General features: G+C 41.0%; 2 protein-coding genes across 3 annotated transcripts; both read left to right on the top strand.

Moving 5' to 3' along the window:
• Positions 1–1,549: 1,549 nt before the first annotated feature.
• On the top strand, positions 1,550–8,982 carry LOC107388629 (transcription factor 12). The gene is made up of 13 exons (XM_015964232.3): positions 1,550–1,733; positions 3,497–3,596; positions 4,418–4,560; positions 4,646–4,751; positions 4,822–4,892; positions 5,231–5,327; positions 5,414–5,487; positions 6,554–6,730; positions 7,394–7,487; positions 7,588–7,741; positions 7,833–8,062; positions 8,506–8,662; positions 8,845–8,982. Exons 1-12 carry the CDS (start codon positions 1,665–1,667, stop codon positions 8,658–8,660), a joined length of 1,470 nt encoding a protein of 489 aa, XP_015819718.1. The 5' UTR covers positions 1,550–1,664; the 3' UTR covers positions 8,661–8,662; positions 8,845–8,982.
• Positions 8,983–10,920: 1,938 nt separating this feature from the next.
• On the top strand, positions 10,921–22,905 carry LOC107388627 (cingulin-like protein 1). 2 transcript variants are annotated; one of them, XM_015964230.3, is made up of 19 exons: positions 10,921–11,073; positions 12,737–13,633; positions 13,733–13,800; positions 14,590–14,695; positions 14,784–14,879; positions 14,969–15,117; positions 16,283–16,424; positions 16,506–16,718; positions 16,798–17,004; positions 17,078–17,182; positions 17,265–17,417; positions 17,590–17,760; positions 17,949–18,101; positions 19,173–19,262; positions 20,036–20,119; positions 22,039–22,163; positions 22,243–22,351; positions 22,430–22,593; positions 22,682–22,905. In XM_015964230.3, the coding sequence occupies exons 1-19, from the start codon at positions 10,936–10,938 to the stop codon at positions 22,758–22,760; spliced, it is 3,249 nt and encodes a 1,082-aa protein (XP_015819716.2). In that variant the 5' UTR covers positions 10,921–10,935; the 3' UTR covers positions 22,761–22,905. The 2 variants fall into 2 exon arrangements, with proteins under 2 accessions (XP_015819716.2, XP_015819715.2); XM_015964229.3 differs by having other exon boundaries at positions 13,706–13,800.
• The last annotated feature ends 85 nt before the right edge of the window (positions 22,906–22,990 follow it).

The raw sequence follows: 22,990 nt of genomic DNA, 5'->3' as shown, positions 1-22,990 counted from the left end.
ATGCTGCAGGTTAGGTTTGTCCAAGTTGTGGCCACCTCGGTATCCAAAATATCTAAATCACCTTTGTGGTTATTTACAAACAAACATGGTGGCTGTTTATAGTCCTACATATTCTGTCATTAAAATCAATTATAGTCCTACATATTCTGTCATTAAAATCAATTATAGTCCTACATATTCTGTCATTAAAATCAATTATAGTCCTACATATTCTGTCATTAAAATCAAGAAAGATAAATTTGACAGGCTGTAAAATCATGATCAAAGCTGAACCAGCAGGAGTTTAAACAACAAGAACAACAAAACATCAAGAATCTGTTTTATTTTTTATTTTTTATAAACGCTGATCCAAGCTTTTACTCATGCAAAAAGTGAATGCATGTCTGAAATAAAAGCATTCCCTGGAGGACTGAACATTTCCACCACCTTAAAACCCAGATCATCAAGGCAAATTTAAGTTTTAAACAGAAATAAATGAAGCGTTCCTGAGTTTGTCCTCATCTCATCAGATCTGCTGTGGGCTTTTGTGTGAATACTGACGTGTCAGTAATGTGTTTCGGATAAACACTTGGATCCTGTCTCAGTGGGAAATGTTTGATTGGATTCTTGTGAGGTTTCTGTCGAGCACGAAGTGTTGCCAGGACAGGGTGTCACACTGTGCCTCTGAGCACCAAGCCAACTGCATCTTCTCCCCTCTCAGATAGAGTTTCTTCATTCATGCAGCTCGTTTGATGCTTGATACAAACATGCTTGTACTCTTATTGTGTAATTTTGCTTCTTCTTTTTTTTTTTTTTTTTAATTTGTTTCTATTTTTGGTAAAAACCAGCTCAGAGGCTGCAGACAGCTGATCTGACCTCAAACAGAAAGAATTACTGTTTTAGGTTAGGGTGTTGGTGTAGACGATCACCCAGACAGACCAGATGACCTCTGAACTGTGCCGTGACACACGTGCCTTCAAATTAAGACTTGATTCTATTTGTAAATGTAGGTCAGACAAGGCTGTAGTATCCCATGTTTACTGGAAACCTCTACCTGTCTAACAGGAGATTATCCTGGTGTCGTCATCACTGCTCAGTGAGCCTTAGGAAGGACTTCTGGACATGATTTGACACCGACAGCGCGAGTTGATGCTTGAAGAAGCGTGTCTAAACACTCATGATGCTTGTGTTTTTGTTCTGTTTTGATTATCTTCCTATGGTCCTAATTTGGGAATTCCCCCATCCTCAAAGATTTGATGTGATGACATTTAACAAGTAAAAACTACAAATGTCATAAAAGCTGAAAATTGCAGCAACATTATGTTTTGATTGCTGGGTTATTCCCTAACTATAAACAACAAAAGAATGCTGATGAGACTGATGCTTGATGCAGATCTTTAAAGTCTCTCTCTCTCTCTCTCTCTCTCTCTCTCTCTCTCTCTCTCTCTCTCTCTCTCTCTCTCTCTCTCTCTCTCTCTCTCTCTCTCTCTCTCTCTCGGCCACCCCCTCTCCCTGCAGCCTGAAATGGTCCAGCCCTGATTTGCATAAGTTGTCTGCGGGGTGCTGCATGACCAGCAGGGGTGAGTTAGAGAAGGAGTGCATGTGGACACATGAGCAGAGAGAGAAAGAGACGGACAGAGGAGCTGTGTGTGTGTCTGGAGTGGTGAACTGATCCGGTCAGAGTTATGTTCTGTGCTCATCCTGGATCCGGAACGGGAAACAACCCATCCATGTTCTGCTACAACATGAAACCTGTGAGTATCACTCTTTCAAATTATAAATAAATAAATAATAATAAATCTGCACAGATCAGACCACATGATAGCGTCGGTGAGGAAGCTGTCACTTCATTCTCTTAGATATTGTGTTTATTTATTGTCTTTGCAAATTTTATATCATTTTTTCTAATTTATGAGCAGATTGATAAAAGTTTTTTGCTATTTTGTCAGTTTACTTGTGCTTGTAAGTTTATGAGGTCGTCTACGCAGCACACATAATGTCATTAGTTCATTTGTGTGTTTGACTTGTTTAGTGTAAGAAAGACAAGTAAAAATCTTTATTTTTCAGCTTGTTCATAACTGTAACAATTAAGATTTATAAAAGTTAATGCTAGGTCTAAATTACACGGAAGGATTTAAGTTGAATTTAAAACAAGAACAATGCACACACAAAAAAAATCGACATTTTAAAATAAAAAACTTTCTGCATCAAATTGAACTAATTTATAAAGCTGCTACATACCTCTGGCTTTTAGTTTGAGGCTAAAAAAGCAAAACTTGTGTTAAATTGCCACAGTGAGACTTCCTGTTTGCTCATGTAGTCAAGCCTGGCAGCAGAAAACATCTTGACATGAAGCAGATTGCCTCTATTTCTATTTGATTTAACCCTGCTATGCTGGAGCAGTCCCTCCACCGCTGCAGCCATTATCAAAGGCAGCTTTGATCTCCGACAGGCTAACCATATCCAGACATCGAGTGGATCACAGAGGCAGAAAATTGGTTGCATGTGGTCGGAGTTGGTGGAGCAAAGCGTGGGCCTTGAATAGCAAGTTGATGTTTCACTTATCTCACATCATGATGTTTGTTTACAAAAGAGGAAGAGCTGCTGTTGCTTCTTTTGTAGGATTGTGTGCTCTGTCACTTCCATAAAATAATGATTCAATGTGTTCAGTTTTCTTCTGACTTTCAGTTTGAGCTGTACAGATAAGAATAAAAAGCTAAATCATCATTTGTGATCCCATGATTGATGGCTCTTAAATCAATGCTATGCTAAAGGAGGATGCCATGGAGATGGCCCTTCTTCAGCAGGGGCCAGAGAGGGCGTGCTTGGGCGGGGGTGTGTGACCATTATTAACGGGTCGCCTGCTATGCTGATGGTAAGGAGGACAATTGGCTTTATCCTCTGCCATATGCTGCCCACGGCGGCTCAGACGGGCCCAGAGTCGACGGGGGCTCTTCTGTTTGGCCGAGCCCACAATCACCATGGGACTCGTGCCAGCCAGGGTCACGGCTGCGGGCGTGCGTGTGTGGCTGCAAGTGTGAGCAGGAGTGTGTTTAATAGGCTGCTTTACAGAACTTGTCGTCCGGGTAACTGACACCCCATTGACGCTGCACAGAGAGGTTTATTTTCATTTCCTGGGACACATCAAAGCAGCAGAGAGCTGTGCAGGTGCAGCCCAGGCCTCTCGTGGGTCTGAGCGAGCATCTATCTGTGTTTTCTTACAAACGCAATAAAACACTGAAAATATAAGTTTCAATGATAGTTTATTTAGTTCGATTTTGAGGCAAGCCGTGTTCCAGTCTCCTGAAGCCATGCAGCTGAGCCTGATCGTGATTAGTGCAGGGATTTCTCATGGTGAATGGTTCCTAAATCCGGATGAGGAGGTGCATGGATCTGCAGCTTACGGATTATCACAGTGGCTCTAAGTGTGCTTCAGCTCGCAGCATTCAAACATTCGTGTCAGTCAGATGGTTCTGACGGCTTTAGACATACTTTGTTATCTTATTTATCTTTCCAGGTCTACGGGCAGTCCCCCAGCACCGACAGCATCAACCAGAGCTCATCCTCACAGCCATCAAACAAAACCCCCAACAGTGTGTTTGCAAGCACGTTCTTTGGTGAGTGCAAATCCTCTGATTACATTTATCCTTTCAATGCACGATTTTCTGCTGTCAAACTGTTGGTTAGTGGCAACAAAATTCAAGGTTTTATCTCAGTAAAGAGGAGTCAAACTATTAGACCTGTTAGTTACCCAATCTGAGAACAAGACCAAGATGTAATCCTGAGGTTTAGACATCATTATTGCATTTGCACACATTTCCATTCATGTTTTCCCATTCCCTGTAAATACTCTGCCATCTTTTTAATCCACTCAACACTTTTATATATTACATTTTTTTCTTAAAATGTGTATATATTTAATATTTTGAATCTTCTGTCTTGTGTTTTCTTGATGTTTACTCTTTAAACATGATTCTATTCTACTCTATTACTTAAAAAACCTCAGCCAGGCAGCTCCTGTCATTTGTTTCATCATTCGTTCACACCTTTCTGACACCTTGAGTTGCACAAATGTTGTTTTTTCACAATTTTGTCACATGTAAAATGATGTAAATATAATATTAAATGACCAATGTGGTTAAAAAGTCACAACAAAACAACACAAAATACCTAAAAACAGATAGGATTGTATAAAATAGCTCAGGAACTTCACAATACGAGCTGAAAAGCCACAACTGCGCTCAGGTTAATGAAAAAATGTTTTACTAATCCTAAAGGGAAACTAAATATGATTAAAGAAAAAAAAATCTCAATTAAAGACAATCTAATATAAAGTGGCCATGAAAAGGGGCAACAACCCAGCAAAGATGCAGCTTGGCTGATGCTGTTTGAGATGCAGTTCCACCTCCAGGCAGTAACATTTCCGTCTTCATTTTAGAGGGGATGAGCAATTCGCCTGACATCTGGAATGCTGTAAATGGACTCAACCAGCAAGGCTATGAAGGTGCGCTGGGAGCAGCCATGAGCCACCAGCCTCAGGCGGGGAGCTACAGCAGCCTGCAGCAGACACTCAGTAACCTGGTGGGTCCTCCATCACCCTGGAGGTTTACATCGAAGAGCTTTTTGACCCCGGTGGTTTAAAGCTGTGTGTTTGCTGTTTGTTCAGGACTTCTCTCCACACTCAGTGCTGCCTGCTGACATGAACAGAGGTCTTCCACCAGTGTCCACCTTTCATCGTAACAATCCTCACACTCCGTCAGAAAATTCAACAGGTGAGATTTGCTGCTTTCCACAGTTTGTTATATTTTTATATTGAGTTTACAACAACAACTTTTTATACAGTCTCAGGAAGCCATGGAAATGTGTCTGGAGCATCACAGACGGGCGATACTTTGGGAAAAGCTCTGGCTTCTGTAAGTATGCACCACCTCAGTCTCATTAGAGCAGCTCATCTATGCTGGGTTATGTTCACACAGTCAGGTCAGGACATAAAAGAAGGGCCTCAGAGCCCCAGAGGAACAAAGCAAACCCTCCTCCCTGCCACAGACGGGGCAATGCATATTAAAGAAGGACCACTCTCATGAAGCAAGACACTTTATTGGCTGCAGAGCAGTGAAATGACAAGAATTGATGAGTTCAGTTCGGGTTACAAGGGGAGCTCCGAGGGTTGTGACAGCGGCAGTTAAAGCTCACGCAGAAATGACAAGTTGTGCTTTTAAAATGATCCATTTCTACTCCTTCTCTGTGTCAGATTTATTCACCAGATCACACGAGCAGCAGCTTCGCCTCCAGCTCCTCCACACCGGCAAGGTCTCCCTCCCCACTCCCAAATGCTGCTGAAGCTACAGGTAAACCTGAGTCAAACACGCAGCTCCATCATGCATTTTACATTATGCTTCTAAATGTTCTGACTTTTCTTTATTTATCATCTCAGGTACCAACATGTGGCCTCGCAGTTCAGTTCAGGCACCCGTCTCACCCCCCTACGAGTCCGCTCTCATATCAATGGTAAAGAACTTCCTTTAAGTTTAAGACGATGTTTGAATGACAAGTCCAATGACGTTTTACAAAAAGTCAAATAATCATGTGAAAAAGGAAATAGATCCTAAAATATAAAGCTGGATATAGAAAATCTAAACAGTGATTCTCACATAAACACCATAAATCAGTGTCAGAAGTAACATTAATAAAAAACGATCGCTTGTTAAGATATTTATAGATGCTTTTTTTGCTGTTTAAACTGTTTCATCTGACATTTTCCTTAAATTTAGTTATTGTTAGGAGAAAATGTTCCTTTTGAATCGTCCCAGTGTTTCCAGAGCAAGTTTTCCCTGGATTTGGAGACAAAAAAAAAAAACAGATTTCTACATTCCTTCAAACAAATATAGAACATTAGGAACTAAAGCAACATCTCCCAGTTCTGTTCCAATAAGTACACAATAAAATAGGGATTATGTCTAAGAACAAGGGGTTGTAATGGATTTAAATTCAATCGTTGGAGTAAAGTTTATTGACAGGACTGGCTCTGGGAATAAATGAAAGAATCTGGTTGAACAAATAAAAGCATAATTACAGAGAACTTCCTGTCTGCGGCACCAAAAATGAAAAGAATGTTTTTCAGTCACCCTGAAAATAACTGATTCCCCCGAATGTTAGTGTTCATGCTAAATCTAAAATAATTTACTCATTGGCAGTGGCTTTGTGTAAAAGATGGACAGAGATATCCCGGACAAGCCCCACATACGTTAAATGGGTGCAACAAAGGGGAGGCACATCATAAGTAGAAGAGAACAAACAGTAATTCAAACTGGAGAAAAAGTTCAAATCCATATCAGATGTTTGCATTATGGGATGTGGGGGTCAGTCAGATCCATGGTGTATGAATGAATGAATGAATGTGTATAATGTGTAAAAAAAAACACAAGATTAACATCAGAGGCGATAGAGTGTTGCTGAGAAACACTCCTGTAATACCACCAAGAAAAATACAATGAGCCTATTTCTAAATTTACGGAAGTCGTAATGTTTTTCGTTTGCTTGAACTGGATGCTGAAATGTCTCCTGATGTTTCCAGTCTCAGGTGGAGGACCGCCTGGACAGACTGGACGATGTTATCCATGTTCTGAGGAACCACGCCGTGGGCCCCACAGCCGGGCTGCCCGCTGACATCCACGGCCTGCTGAGCCAGACCCACCACGGCCAGCCGGGCTCCGCCAGTGCTCCGCCACTCACCTGTCACGCTCCAGCCATGGTTAACAAACACTACTTTGAAGTATTTAAAGCATGGCAGGGCAGTGTGCATGGAAATTCCAACGTGTGTCCAGGGTGTTCTGTGTCAGGAATTTTCCACCGGCTATGTGGTGTCTCTGAAATCAGAAACAAGGCACAATGGGGCTAGCGTGGAGTATGTAAAGACTGTAATTCCACAGTGTGTGTGTGTGTGTGTGTGTGTGTGGGGGGGGGGGGGGGGGGGTGATGAGGACAACAACACTCCCACTCCAACATGATTCCCTGTCAAACAGCCCAGAGGATTTTAACACAGCTGGAGTGGGAGTCTGCAGGGAAAATTGTTTTAGGTCTAATCCTTTGGGGGGGAGAGTGTATTAAATTCTTCCACTCTTAGTTTTTCTCCTAAAATATGTGTCAGATAAAAGTAGATCATTCACAAAAAGAATTAAGGGAACGTTTAAAGATTTTTACATGAGGGATTACTCTGGTCTGAGATTAAATTAATTCTGTTAATCTACTAGTTTCAAACTGAGAGGACAGAGTCGGGTTCTGGGTCTTCTGAGACCCCGATTGGACATGAAAAGTGACTAAGTGAAGATTTAACCACTTTAAGATTAAGACATGGTATCTTCATCTGGATACTCATCAATTAACATGAAGGGAATAATTGTGTTTGTGTCATAAGGCTGATGGCGTCGGTGTGAACAACAACCACTCAGCCTTCCAGAGCCACCCGTACCCGGTCAGACCGAGGGCTGCGCTCCTACAAGGAGGAGGAGGTGAGGTGCTTCCTTCCATCTTGTGGATCAATCTACTTACCTTGTTTATCTTCAGTTTGGAGTTGACTTTTCTGCATGTTTTGTGTGCGGTCTTGTACAGGTGGTTTAGGAGTTCAGGAGGACCTGGAGTTTAAGATGGAAAGCAGAAAAAGAGAGGAGATGATGTACATCAATCACGGTCACAGCTCAGACAGCCCGAGATCAGACGAGGAGAGTGAGCACAAAGGACATGAAGAAAACACTGCAAGGAACAGGTGATGACTCATCCGCTCTTCTTTTTCCAAAGAGGAAACGTCAGACAAGCAACTGACTTTGTTTCCTTGTTTTTATCTGTCTTTACTGTAGCATCCATGAGGATGAAGACCTGAGCCCAGAGCAGAAGGCCGAGCGCGAGCGTGACAGGAGGATGGCCAACAATGCCCGTGAGCGTCTGCGTGTGCGGGACATCAATGAGGCCTTTAAGGAGCTGGGTCACATGTGTCAGCTGCACCTGAAGAGTGAGAAACCGCAGACCAAACTTCTGGTGCTGCACCAGGCCGTAGCTGTGATCCTGAGCCTGGAGCAACAGGTCAGAGGTCAGTGCATCATCAGATTATCCTCTGGGATAATGCCACCTTACAGGGAGATGACAGGATCAACCACATCTCCAACATTAGTCAAAGACTTTCAATTAACTTTTTCTAAATAGGGATTTTGCCTCCTTTTGCAGAAGTTGAAGCAAATGTGACCACATGATGGCAGCATAGTAAGCTGTAAATAACAACATGGTCACATGAGTAAAACACACTTTGTGCAGAGCGCTGACATTAAAGAATAATACAAAATTGAGCATGAACATTTGATTTTAGAGCTACTTGTGCCCTACAACAGCCAAAAAAGCAGAGCAAAGGAGACAAAAAATGTGTTTTAATTGCATTTTAAACATTTGTTGATGAAAACGACCCATGTGCTTGCACGTTAGATGTCCGAAACAATTCCTTTAGCAATGTGCCGACTTTGAATTTGCTGCATCCTGCAGAGAGAAACCTGAACCCCAAGGCTGCGTGTCTGCGGAGAAGAGAGGAAGAGAAGGCCTCCGCCATTATGAATGATCCACAGTCTGTGCATCTGGCTTTTCATCCTGGCCTGACTGAACCGTCTAACCCCATGGGCCACCAGAGCATCGGACTCTGAAGGTTTGTCACTGAAGTTTGTTTTCATCACAGTTTTATGTCAACGATCTGTTCAAATGATCTCAATCCAGGATATTATAAGGAAAACAGTTTTTAAACTTCAGCGCCTTGAATTAATGATGAAAACAGGATATTGTTAAGTTTTATTGCCATTATTTGTGACGCTGTGTTTCTTTGGTGTCCAGATGCTGAATGAAGACCATGCAGGAAAGCCCAGCTCTGACAGCTGTTCAGAGTTTTCTGTAAATTCAAACCAAGCAGACTTCACTGAACAGACCAGAATGATGCAGTTAAACAATCATTTCATCTTCTTCCAAATGGACTTTAACTCTGTGCCTAAAACTTTACCTGTAAAACAGACAAACGCATTGTAAACTGCAAATGTTTTGTACATATTTTGCTGATTTATTTATTTGTCTGTCTCAGCTGATCAGAATAAACGAGCTCTGGTGGTTTTCATCTGCAGCCTGAGAGCAGCAGATGCCGACGGGTTTGTGACGGAACATTTCTGCGGGTCACACACTTTTCCACTGAGCTCCGATTCGTGTTTTCAGACAACATATTTATTTTTATCTGCGGTGTGCGTGAGTGTGTGTAAATATCGCAGGGGTTTGAACATTCTGTGAATGAACAGATCTCCAAGAATGTTCTTTAACAAATCTTTTCCAAAGCGTTTTATTTAATGTTGTTAATTCACTACTGACATGATCTCTGGTGGACAGAATTTCTTCTTCTCTGTGTATTTATTCCTCCTCAAAGGTACATTGTTGGTGCATGTTTGAACTTTTAATAGAAATTCTCTTTTTTTAATAATAGTTTATCTTTTATACAAATATTGTGAATTTAATACTTTTTTCTCTTTTTTGTGTGTTGTTTATTTCACTCATAAGGACTGTTTTGTGACGTTTAGTAGATGTAACTGCAATTTCTTCTCTGAGCAATATGATGTCATAGATCATACCACCAAACACGTAATCATTAAACACAACGCCAGTTTGACAAACTCCTGCTACGAGATGTAATATATGTGTACAGTTTGAAGGAAAGGCATGAGTCAACAATGAGGCAATAAATGTCTTTTTCCAAGTCATTTCTGTTTCATCCCAGAGATTTAAAACGATCAGGTACAGATAATGTGCTTTGCATTCATAATACAGTCAGAGTTTGTACAGAACCTTTGAAATCCATGAAATCTCAGCCTATTTTCAGAATACACAACATTCGATCATAAAAGATAAACAGAAAGCTGGAATTTTCAGGAAAAAAGCTCTTGACAACACATTATATGTTCGGCAGCTTTCAGTTATTCAGAAGCAGAATGTTTGAGGTTTTTTTTTAAATAAAAGAAATGCTGGAATAACAATAAAGCAAAACAAAACATATAAAAATACACATATGTACACACACAGTTGCTCATTACACAGTTTGCAACGTTTTAACTCTTTAAAGCCGGATACATGAAATAACGACCAGAAAATTTACTTTTTCTAAATATTAATCTATTTATAGGCTAGTATAAATAAACCTATGTCAAAATTATTCAACAAATATGAGGCAAATATATAATCTTTCAATTGTAAATTAATGTAAGGACATTTAACTCCTGCAGTACTTAGATCTTCTATAAGGAGGTAGAACACTTGTGCAGGATTTAGTGGAGCAGAAGTTAGGAAAGTACTAATCCTGATAAAAGGCAAATGTGCAGCAAATATGACGTTAAAAATACAGATTTGTATTTGAGATCTGAAGAAAAAACGTAATTTACTTGTTTTTATTCACTTACACGGATACTAACCAACCACTAGGGCAAACGCTGCTCAGAAAGAACAAAAACTATTTAAAATATTTTTCATATATTGCTTTGGAGCCTGTTTATAAAGGATTTTAGTGCAACAGTAATATAAATAATTAAAAAATAATAACGACATTTCTGTTATTTGTGTTTTAATTATATTTTGTGTTGAGCACTTTATTTTACTTTGTTATATGTGTGTGAAACTCAAGTTTGATGGGAAACCGGATGACAAAAATCTAGAGGTTGTTTTGTAGATATTTACATGATTAGTGATCAATCATGAATACAGAGTGACTTATAAATCTCCATTTTTTTTTATCTTTGCATATGGATCCTGGCTGTTTGTAAGCAACAACAACAACAACAACAACAACATAAGTGCATAGACCAGTCGGGGGACGCATTGATTTTCTGTTTGATCATATTTACTTGTCACTGGATGGAAATTAGATTTACATGCTTAACTCACGGTGACGTAATCATGGGTGGTCACGTGACCAGGCGGAGCAGCGTGAGCGCTCCTGAGCGGGGCCGGGCGATCGCCGCTGCCCGCTCACAGACCAGTCCGCTCGTTCAGAGGAAGAGGACTCAACCCCGCTCACCGGATACGCAACAGTCGGTAAGTTTCTCAGCGATTGCGAACAACATCTGCTCAAAGTAGCAGAATCATTCGAAACGCCACATCTGGAGCGGATAGGAAAGGGCAACTTTTACGGATTTAAACTATTTTTAAAAAGTTGATGCTTAATTTTCCACTTCCTTCTACAGTTAGACGATCACTGCGCCTCATAAACGATCTTATCTTTTGTGGGAGCATTTTTGTTGTTGTAAAATTAAATTTATATTAGAATTAAAAAATAATCAGTGGATGCTCTTAACTAGGAGTTCTGACACCTGAAAGCAAATATACACAAAGATACCGTAGACCTGAAGGTTTTGTGAGTTTTATTGGTGTGAAAATTAAAAATAATTTGCCATAATGCAGGGGTGTCCAGACCTCTTAGGGCCAACATTGTCATGGAGGCAGGACCCCATGCACCAGGGACAAAATTACATATTTTTTCTTAATTGAAAAATAATTCAAAGATATTTTATTGAGATATTTTCACTCGTGCAACTGAAACATAGGCCTCAAATTAGAAAAAATAAACCGTTAAAAAGTGTAGATTCAAATTTAAAGGGAATTCCATCCATGCAGAAATGAAATTAGGGGCTGAACAAAATCACTCAGTGGGTTGCAACTGGCCCATGTAAATGAACAAGGACCATCTGTGTCCATCATTTAGTGTTTTTACTGCAGCATGCGTTTGAAAGACAAGTTCATTTATAGTCAAGATGTAAACTTTCCAATTAGTCTCCATTCTGGTTCGCCACTTTGCAGCACTAAAAAATAATTAAAAAGGAACTATTGAGGATTTCCCCAGCAGCAAATAGAACTAAATACAACATTTGCAAGAATACCCAGTCTATTAAACATTTGTTCCTGGTTTGAAGGAAAGAAAATGTTAATAACCACATAAATGAGAATAAAAATGTCTATGATCTTTAGTTTGGGTGTGTTTTTTTTAAATGTTTCTATTTTCAGCCTTTATTTTATTAGTTTTTTTCGTCTTTGTTTATTCTATTACATTTCTTTTCTCCTTTTCCTGCAACCAATCCTTTTTACTGTGTCATCAGTCGCCCTTATTATGCCTCCAGATTACCATCAACACACCCTTCCTTGCTGATAACTACATTACTTATGTCTTTACCTCCTGCCTTTTTCTTTCTTGGCTCCAATAATAACTCTGATTTGTGCTTTTCTGCCTGTTTTGTGCTGTGTTTAGGTCCTCGTCTCGCTGTGGACTGTCACAGGACGGGGCTCTTGACATGATACGTTATTGTTAGCTACACAACACCTCTTGTGTTGGGTTGTGTCTGCCTCATAGTAGTGTATTTGTTGACAAGCATTTTCCTCAAGTACTAAACCATGAAGTGGGTGACGACACCTCAGTGTCTTCGGCCAGTTGCGATCGTCATGCCGTTGCTTCAGCTTGAGCTGTACAATAGTGCCCTGTCATTAGTACACAGAAGGAGCTGTTTCCATGCAGCAATATCATCCGCAGCACTCGCTTATTCTGTCTTCATGGCTGCAGCTGTGAGTGGAGCTCCCAGGATGTGTCAGCGTGCTCCAGTGTTTTGTAAACAGTTTGTTTACTATCATCAGTACTACGTTTTCAGTTCACTCTCCCATGCAAGACCAAACAGCTTCCATTTACCTTCTGTATTTGTGTTTTTGGTAGATTACTGGTGAATCCATCAGGGACCGAGGCGAGATGGAGTCTCACGGGCTGAGCGCCTCCCTGGATGTCAAGAGGGGCTACGTGCTGCAGCACAGTCCCAGAGGCAGCCAGGATGGCCTGTTTGGAGTCAGGGTGCAGGTTCAGGGCATCAAAGGTCAACCTTTTGTGGTTCTGAACAGTTCTAGCCAGGACAGCCACAAGGACATCTCTGTCATTACTCACCAGGCAGGGTACAACCCAGGAATGGTGAGAAGGTCTGTGGATGAAAGACAGTCTCCATCTGAGACTCAGAGGACTGCAAACTCCTCCGGCTTTTATTATCAGAAACCAACAGGGGGCCCAAGACCGTATGACCCTGAAAGTAATGACATTGTCTTTGGTTCCACTCCTCAAAATGCCAAACCCAGGATCCCTCTGCCTGCCGAGGGTCCAGCTGTAGACTCAGCTGACGTGACGCCTCCCTCAGATGAACACGGTTCTCCACAGTTCCCCAGCTCAGTGGACACAGACTCCATCATGTCTGTCGGTAAGTTAATAAGCCAGTTTAACAGCAGCCTGCGGAGAGGAAGAGGACCAAGGAACAGACTGGACCCAGAAGCTTGTCGGCGGTCTCACAGTGTGGACAATAGATCTTCAGACTCGTCCTCCCCGTCTCCATCTTCTAGCAGAGCCTCCTCTCTGATAGGCATCAGGGGAGAAACCTCCAGTGGGATTTATCCTCCTGGCTCAGCCAGAGCACAACTCCTTACAGGAATATCCCCTTCGAGAAACAAATTGGAGGGGAACGAGGCCAGAACACAATACAGCAAAGAGTCTGTGTCTCCAAAAGTAGAGAAACCCTCAGTTCTCAGGCTGCGTGGAGAAAAACCAGATGGATCTGATGAAAGAGACACACAGGTAGAGTTCTGCTTCGGTCCAAAGTCATCTTTGATCAGGTTATATTATATTCGTTATATGTTTTCTAACCAGGTAACTCCTGATCTTCTGAAAGGACAGCAAGAGCTCTCAGTAGATCCGCCTGAAGATACGACAAAGCAAATACTGATCAAGTACCTGAAGAATGGGTAAGAATTTCAAATATGACAGCACTAGAATGAGTGAAAGGAGCTGTGTTATTGTTCAGAGGACAAGCTGGGTCACACACACTCTAACATGAGCATTTATGACATTGTGCTAACAGCTGTAAAATACACGAGCAGCATCTCTAAAGCTCACTGAATGACATGTTAGATGTTGTTGTTCAATATGTGTCAAAAACCAGTGAATAAATGAAAACATGCTGACACTGAGGGTTATTTCAGGGTATTTTAAACAAACAAAACTTATCCTGTGTCTTAGAAAGATTATCTCATTGGTTCTAGCTGTCAGAGCCTAAAAGTCCTCCCATTTTCAGCTGTTAAAGTCTGACGGCAAAAATTTTATGTTTGAAAAAGAAAAAAAACTCCACATTTCTGCTTCAACTCACCTGTGAAACACGGCAGGGTTAGAACTATGGTTTGGGCTTGTGGCATTGACCTCTGGTATGGGAAAAGTGGGTTATGGGAAAATAACCTAATTCCTTATAAGGATGACATCCATAGTGTTTTAATGCACCTTTTCTAGTGATGAGTTTGAATTTGTGGCTGTCCCAGCTGTGTGTACTTATGTGCACAGTAGTCAGGAATGCAGAGCATGAACATTTTTTTTACTGATAATAAAAAAGTAAAAAACTACCTGGCTGCTTTGTGCCAGTTTGATAAAAACAAAAGCTAAATCATTATTTTCTGCTGTGACGCAGGTCAAAGTGAAAGAAGCAGCTCCACTAGAGTCTCCACAGTGTCACTGTGTTTGTAAATCATTGTTTTGCCTCTCAGGACAACAGACGATGACTCCACCACCGAAAGAAAAGTCAAACTGCTGCTTGAAAAGATCAGCAAGCTGAAGTGGAGGACTGCTGAGAGTGTGGAGGAGGAGGAGAAAGTGAGAGGTTTAATCAGCGCTGAATCAAGTCATTTGTCTGACTCCTGATAACATTGTGTTTTGGGATGTCCGTTTGGCTTTTTTGCAGAACCATGCAGCAGAGACGATGCTCCTGCAGGAGAAACAGGCAGCTCTGGAGAGAGAAGTGTGCCAGTTAAAACAAAAACTGGAAATTGAGATTAAGGTGTGGCACAAAACTCAGTTTATGCTCCTTCACCTCTAACAGCTAGTTCCTGTAACGGATTGTGATATAGTTTTTTGTTTACTGTGCAGAATGAGATGATTTTAGCCAAGGCCTTTGAAAAAGCCAGGACTGATAAGAAGAAACTCCAGGAGGATTTGACCAAAAGTCAGACAGAACTCTGCAACCTGAGACACAAACTGGCTGATCTTGAGGCAGAACTCCGGTCCACCCAACAGGAGTAAGGATGTGCTGCATTTTTACTCATTTTCTGTTCAGTTCATGCTCCTGATCAGGACATGTTGTGGTCAGAGATGAGCAAAGTGGATTAAACAGAGGACTAAAGGCGGAGGGCCAAGAATTTAAAAAATGTACAGCAGATGAACGCTATCTGGAAGTAAAGGCTGCGATTAACAAAGTCTCTCATATTTAAAATATGAAGGTTCTCTACTGATCTTCCTGTCTTCCTCATCTCTTGAGTTTAGAGCTTTGCTTGAATGATTCATAGGTCGAAGTTGAGTGACTAAAAGAAAAGACATTTCTCTGAAAGTAGTCAATTGCTGGACAAAAATGAGCGGAAGAGCATTCAAAGTCTGAAGAAAAACTTTGAAAGTTTTCCAAAAACATTGTTGACCAATGCCATACTAAAAGATTTACATGACTGCATGGAATAAAAACATAAAGGAGTGTGGGTCATTTAAAGAGCACATATTATGCTAAACTCACCCCTACATCTTCTTGTTCTGCCATGATGGTATCTATTGCTTCTATAAACACTCCAAATAATAAAAAAAAAACCTGCCCATTTGTTTAGAGTCAGTGTTCAGTTTTAGGATTTATGTGCCTAAAACATGTTTCAAAAAGTGCCTTTTTGTGATGTCACAAAAGGGGAAATTAGCCAAGAATCACCTCTCACATGTAAGAGAGAGCTTCTACTGGAGGAGCTGAGCTCCACTCCAAGCTCCTCCTAGATAGCAATGTTTCTCAGTTCAAACCAGGGACAGGTGGGCGTAACCAGTTCCAGCTTGTTTTCATAAAGTGACAGAGCCCTGAAACGACTCATTCTGGAAGGTACTGAAAATATCAAGAATAAAATGACTGAAACTGCTTTATGCAAGAGCGCTGTTAATCAAAGAACTTAATAAACGTGTTTTCTATTGACCTGTAGAATTATAACTTAAGAAAAGAGTCACAATATGTCCCTTTAAAAGTTTCACACAGTTCTGTAAAAATAAAATTAAAAATCATACGTCTCATCTCAGTGCTTCAATCCACAGCCTGCCCTGATGTGCTTTAGTCATTCAGGTGAAGTGTGATGGCGAAAATATTTTCTTTTAGTGCTTTTAATGTATTTATATAACTTAAAATCAAAACACACGTTTCCTGTTCCTGTGTCGTGTTGTCAGAGTGAACCAGACGAGAACGGAGAGAGAGCGATCTAAAGCTGAGATGAAAGACCTCCAGCTGCAGCTCTCTGAGATGCATGATGAGCTGGACCAAGCCAAGGGAGCAGAAGTGATCAACACAGAGAAAGAAGTTCTTCTGAAGGTAAAGTAGAACCTCGTGAACCCAAAACTGTACAGATTTGACCAAAACCCTGACTCTTTTTGTTTGATGGGTGTTTGTCAGGATTTGGCACAGCTCCGCGTGGATTTTCAGGAGCTCCTACAAGCTAAGGAGGAACAGGAGGAGGTCCTGCAGCACACAGAAAGAGAGTTCAGTGCCCTGAAGGGGGAGCTCAGAGAGGAGGTGGAGACTCACGATAAATATATGGCAGCTTTGAAGGAGGAATATGAGCAAGAGCTGGGCAAGCTACTAAGAGATTTAGAGCTGGCTAAGGAGGTAAATAAAGATATTCGTCCTTTAAAACAGTTTTAATGTGATTTTTATAAACTTTGATCATCTTTATGCTGTCCTGTAGAGCAATGCTCAACTGGGTCAGGAGAAGGCCGAGGCAAAACAGGAGAGAGGTGCAACAAAGGCGCAGATGAAGGAGCTGATCCAGGAGCGGGATCATCTGAAAGGAAAAATCCGAGAACTGAACAGTAAGGTGGATCAACTAAACCAGACCATCCAGGAGCTGAAAACCACAGAGAGGCTGGTGGAACAGAGAGCAAAGCAGCTGGAGGTGAGGAGAACATAGAGACTCAAACACCTGAAATGGTTATATTTCACAGGCTGTGATCAGTGTTGTTGTTCAGAGGGAAAAGCTCCAGGTGGAGGAAAGTCTGAAGGGTGTAAGGAGAAACGAGGAGGAGATGAGTCAGTCTAACCAGTCTCTGCTTTCTCGCCTAGAGGATGTACAGGTAACGCATACCTGTTCAGAATCACATGACATCCAGACGTGGAATGGCAGCTCTAATGGATTCTTTTGCTTTATGTTAAAAGAGTAAGATGACCAAACTAAACCATGAGCACAGGGAGTTAAAAGAGAAGCTGAAGGAGGAGAGGAAACAAATGGAAGAGCTGTGGAAGACCAAGGCAGAGCTGGAGGATGAGAGGAGGATGCAGGATAGAGCTATGGAGCAACTGCAGAGGAAGGTAGGAGGTGGAAACCTGCTGCTTTAAGGTCAAATCTTGCTTAAATCCAGAACCAGATGAGGTTCTGTTTTCCTAAGCATAGGGTCACGTGAGGTGAGGCAATGATTTGTGTGTTTACTGACTTTTAAAAGATGTCCACTTATCTGAGCTGTGTGCTTATCTTCCTGCTCAGATGAATAACATCATGGAGGAGTGTGAGGCCTCCACAGATGTTCTTCAGAACCAGGTTGATGAGGCCAGAGAGAGGAGTCAGAGGGAGTTGGCTGAGCTGCGGAGACAGCTGCAGGAAAAGGGCGCAGAGCTGGAGAAATCCAGAGCGACGGCCCAAAAGCTGCAGGAAGAGGTGTGGTGCTCTGTCTCTGATTCAGCAAACTGGAGATTCAGCTGCTTTCGTAGCCAATAAAAGCAAAAGTCAGCAACATGTTCAGAATTTAACTTCAACTTTTCTGACTCTCATCTGCAGCTGGAAACTCATTTGAAACATGTTTTACCTTAATGGCTATTTTTACCACTGGTCTGTTCTCCGGCCAGCTCCTTCCTCTGGTGGAGGATCTGCAGAGGTGTCGCAGGGAGCAGCAGGAGGCCCAGATGAGGAGCCAACAGCTGGAGCAGAGGGTGGAGGAGCTGGAAGAAAGGAACGCCACCTCGCAGGAGGATCGAGAGCGGCAGGTCAAACTCCTAGAGGTAAAGATTTACTCAAAACTCCCCAAAAATATCCGCATATGAACCAGAATTAGGATCCTTTAAAGTCATAAGTCACATTAAAGTCTTTCCCCTAATAACCGTAACAACCACAATATCACACATATCCTGTAGAATCTAAGATTTCCTGTTAAGATTAAAATGTTCCCAAAAACGGTATGAAGAGCTGGTTTTGGTTCGGTGAACAAGCAGAAGGTTTACCTCAGTATTTTAAAACTCAACAAAGGAAAAAGCTCAAAGTGAAACCTGGAGTTTATCTCATATTTGTGCTTTTCACAGCTCATTTCTTCTGTTTCCACCACTGAAAAGAAACACAAACTAAAACAGAAAAACACTTTTAGACATTAATTTACATAAATACACTTCTATAGATTTATTATCAGCTGTGGTTCAGAATTAATTGTTTTTTTTTGTATAAGAAGAAAATATGTTTAATTTTCTCTTAATTATATATTATATATATGGTGTCCAGCAACATTTTTTAATTTATTTTATTTTATATACTTTTTGGGTAGTTTTAAAACGTTTAAAAAAAAAAAAAATATATATATATATATATATATATATATATATATATATATTACTTTGCTGTGATGAAAATATTTGAGTAAGACAATGAAAATGATTTAAATAAGTACTAAAAAATACCAGTTTGTATTTTAGAGTAATTTTTAACCACTCTTATGTGTATTTTTAAATTAATCATACAATATATAAGCTGCATTAGTGAAAATGAAGTGCTGGTTTCTGTGACCTCTGACCCACTCGCTGCAGAGCTGTTTGTCCTACTGATGACAAAAAGTTACTGTGAGCACACTCAGTGTTGACACTGCCTATCAGCTGAGGAAGCTTGTGTTTACTGTAACAAGCTATCGGACCATCTCACAGCCCCCCCCCCCGTGCACGCACACACACACACACACACACACACACACACACACACACACACACACACACACCTCTGGTTACCTTTGCCAAACACTCACTGCTGCAGAGAATCTGCATAATAAATCTTTGGTAACGGTGTTATCAGTGATGTTCCTCTCTTCTCAGGAGCGAATGCATCACCTGGAGGAAGATCTGAACGATGAGCACAGCAGTGCTGACCGCCTGATGGAGCGTTTAGACAAAACCAAAGAGCAGGTGAGGTTTATTTCTCCTGTGACCTTAAAAAAATATCAGTGATATCATTTGTCGTCCTCCTCCACCATGAAGACTCAGCCCTTCATCTGTTTTTATTATAAACACATGTACAGCTGGGTTCTCATGTTTCTTCTCTGGTCATGAAAACTGCTGATCAGTGGACCCGTTCTGCCTGTGAAGATTTTTACTTATTTGCTCTGTCAGAGCTCACTTTAACAGACGTGATATAATCTTCATTTATGCCATCACATCTTTGGTGCGCATGTGAAGTAGGACGTTGTGCTTTGGAGTGAAGCCCCTGCAGACTATTTGACAGTTTTGGGTGGAGGGTAGAAGGAGGAAACGCCCTTCTCTAGGCCTCTAGATGTTTATCGTTAGTAACGAGAGTTCATAGATCTGATGCTTCCCACATTTCCTCTGAGCTTCAGATTCACATTGAACACGTGTGTCATGTTTTTGTCTTTTTTAATAACATCTCACGGTACTTTGGTCAACACTGATGTTTGAAAAACACTTGATAGTCTTATGTTCAGATCTGTAGGTAAGCACTGATAATGTCTCAGTGTCATTGTGTCTGAACTCATGTTCTACTGTGCATTGCTGTGTATTATCATGCGTTACTATGTGTTACTGTGAGCTATCATGTGTTACCACGTGTTACCTTGTGTATTTGTTACCATGCATTATTATATGTTACCATGAGTTACCACGTGTTACCATATAGTACCACCTGGTACCGAACCATACCATGTGCGACCATGTGTGTGTTGCAGATGGATCAGATGAGGAGTGAACTGCTGCAGGAGCGAGCGACTAGGCAGGACCTGGAGTGTGACAAGATGAGCCTGGAGAGACAGGTAATGATCCGAGTCCTTGCACCGCCACGCTGGACAATTAAACAAATAACGAGGGATTGAGATTAAAGCTGCTACAACAAATTTGGAAAAAAAATAGCTTAAAATTTTTTTCGTGCATCTAAACAACATTCCAACATAGTATAGGTATAAATATGTTGAGGAAATAAAAATAAATGAATAAAAATTTAAGTGATTCTCTTGCATTTGTCTTAAAAACCTCTGCCAACACCTTTCAGACCAAAAGCAACTATCGGTTGTTGGACTATTTTCGATCTTGCTGAACCACCTCACTTCCCTGGGTCCTTTATTCATTACGCACTTGCATATTTAGCAACAATCCACTGCTGGTGTGAGAATTTTGTGGCTCAGTAATATCAGAGAAGGAGAAGCAGTTGGCTGCTACCACTCCAACTTTAGGACAAACTACCAGAGTCCCAAAAAGAAACTCACCATTTTAAGTTACAGACAACTAAAGATGTTTGGATCTAGAAAACAGGGTTTTTGCACTATCTTGTTTCCTCTGACAATATGGGTTTCCGATTCTGGCTGAAGCATCTCAGGGAAGTTACCCGAGGAGAGGAGTGAGTGTTCCTTTACCGCATTTGCGTTTAAAACTTGGATTGTTTGCAGATTCGCTATAGCAACTTTAACTCTCGGTTTACAAGAAAAGAAATCTGAGCTATTTGGGATTTGCACATGCTCTTCCTGCAGAATGGATCTAGGTAGCTTTTCTATAAATAAAAAGAAGACAACAAACCATCTTGCCAAAGTCAGGCCAAGGAATTCCTTTTTGGAAGAAAAAACAGCTTAAAGAGATATTCCACCCCTAAGTGAAATTTTGTCTATTTCTGTTTTCCCGAGTTAGATAAGTGAAAAAACAGCGTTTTGTAACCAGCGCAGTAATTCTCCTGGTCTAGCAGCAGTCCATCCGCTTTAGCTTAGCATAAACAATGGAAGTGAATAGCAGAAACTAGCATTTTGTTTGCAAAAGTGATTATAATTACTCAATAATGATACCAATTATTCCTGGTGAGCTCAGTAATCATGTTGACTGCAAATGAAAAGTAAAAAGTAACACGAAGTATTTCCAGGAGCCGATTTAGATTTGGGACTACATTACGACAAAGCACCACTGTAAGCCGCCGCTGCGTGGCGCGTGGATATAACACAGCGTTCGAAAAAGACAGACTGCTGCTGGACCAGAATTACTGCTCTGATTACAAAATGCTTTTTTCTCACTAATCTAACTCTGGGGAATACGGAGATTGACAAAATTTAACTTAGGGGTGGAATAGCCCTTTAAATCTTCAGAGATCAAAATGAAACAATAATATACTTAAAAAAACAAGTGTGAGAAACATTATTACACTTCTATAACAAAACAACTTTACTTCAGCTTTCACGCAGGACTAATTTTTCCTAAAGGGACAGAGAAAATGAGACGAATCAAGCTAACAGCTAATCTAACTGCGGCTAATCTGAATTCAGTCATCAAAAACAAGCCAGACCTTTAAAACTTCATAGCAGCTCGAATAAATGTTGCATCAGAATCCACTGATTATTTACATTAGACACTGTCTTTGTGGTTCCATTGTTCTTTTTGCACGTCTCAAACCTGAATGTACCATCAAAACATGTTTGTGGATTTAAACTTTGTGATTTTTGGGAATAATCTCGTTAAAAGATGAAGCGTGTCTTTTAATTGTAGACATGGGATGAGTCAACTTTTAAAATCTCGTCTGGTGGAACAGGTTGCTTAATATTGATCATTTTCATGTTTATTGTTTTTACTTTCAGAATGTGTCCTTCAGATTAGCACTAATTAACACCTATTCAGTCAACCTTTAAATGGAAACCTTCAGTCTTTGTATTAACAATAATTAAAAGACAAAACTTCCAACTCATGTTTCCTGCGTCAGAATAAAGACCTGAAGAGCAGAGTGATTCACCTAGAAGGATCACAGAGAACAAATCAAGACGCGTTCATCTCCAAACTAAACTGCCGGATCCAGGAGCTGGAGGAGAGGCTGCAAGGAGAGGAGAGGTGATCTTCTAAAAGGTCTGAGACATCACCTACAGGAAGCTGCAGCAGGGACGTAATCTCTCTGTGCTTTGGCTCGTAGGGACAACAACAACATGCAACAAGCAAACCGAAAGCTGGAGCGCAAACTGAAGGAGATGAAGATGCAGACGGATGAGGAACATGCCAACCTGCAGAGCCAGACAGAACAGGTAGGAGCGTCTGAGAACGCAACGTGAAAACCCCAAAACCAGAAGAGAAGACTCATATGGTCATGTCTCTCTTTGCAGCTGAGCCAGAGGCTGAAGACGGCAAAGAGACAAATGGACGAGGCAGAGGAGGAGATCGAGCGTCTGGAGCATGTTAAGAAGAAGATGCAGAGAGATCTGGATGAGCAGATTGAGGCTAACGAGCAGCTTCATGTGCAGCTGAGTTCCCTGAGGAACGAGATGAGGTGATGTTCTGACTTTAAAATACTCCAACACCAAATCACGTTGTTGTGGCACTTTTGTACTTTATTTATTATCTATTTATATGAACAGACGTAAGAAGAAGTCACCGGCCATCATCAAAGTTCTGGAGGACAGTTTGAACGACGTGGACGACGTTGGCTCCGATTGATGTGACAAAAAGTGAAAAACTTAAATAAAGGAGCACATATTCTGGACTCCATCAGCCCATGTTGAATGTGAGGAAATCTTAACATGATTCAGCTCAGTTAACAATTTTTCATTCTGCCTCTACAACTCAGTTGCTGCCCTCTTGTGGAGACATTTATATCTACAAATATAAAGTACATTTATTTACTGATATTTTTTTAACTAATATACTTCTGTGAGGGAACTTAGAAT

The sequence above is a fragment of the Nothobranchius furzeri genome, chromosome 4, assembly GCF_043380555.1.
Source record: "Nothobranchius furzeri strain GRZ-AD chromosome 4, NfurGRZ-RIMD1, whole genome shotgun sequence".
Classification (NCBI taxonomy): domain Eukaryota; kingdom Metazoa; phylum Chordata; class Actinopteri; order Cyprinodontiformes; family Nothobranchiidae; genus Nothobranchius; species Nothobranchius furzeri.
The sequence above is the reverse complement of the archived record's forward strand: the minus strand, read 5'-3'. Positions and strand labels throughout refer to the sequence as shown.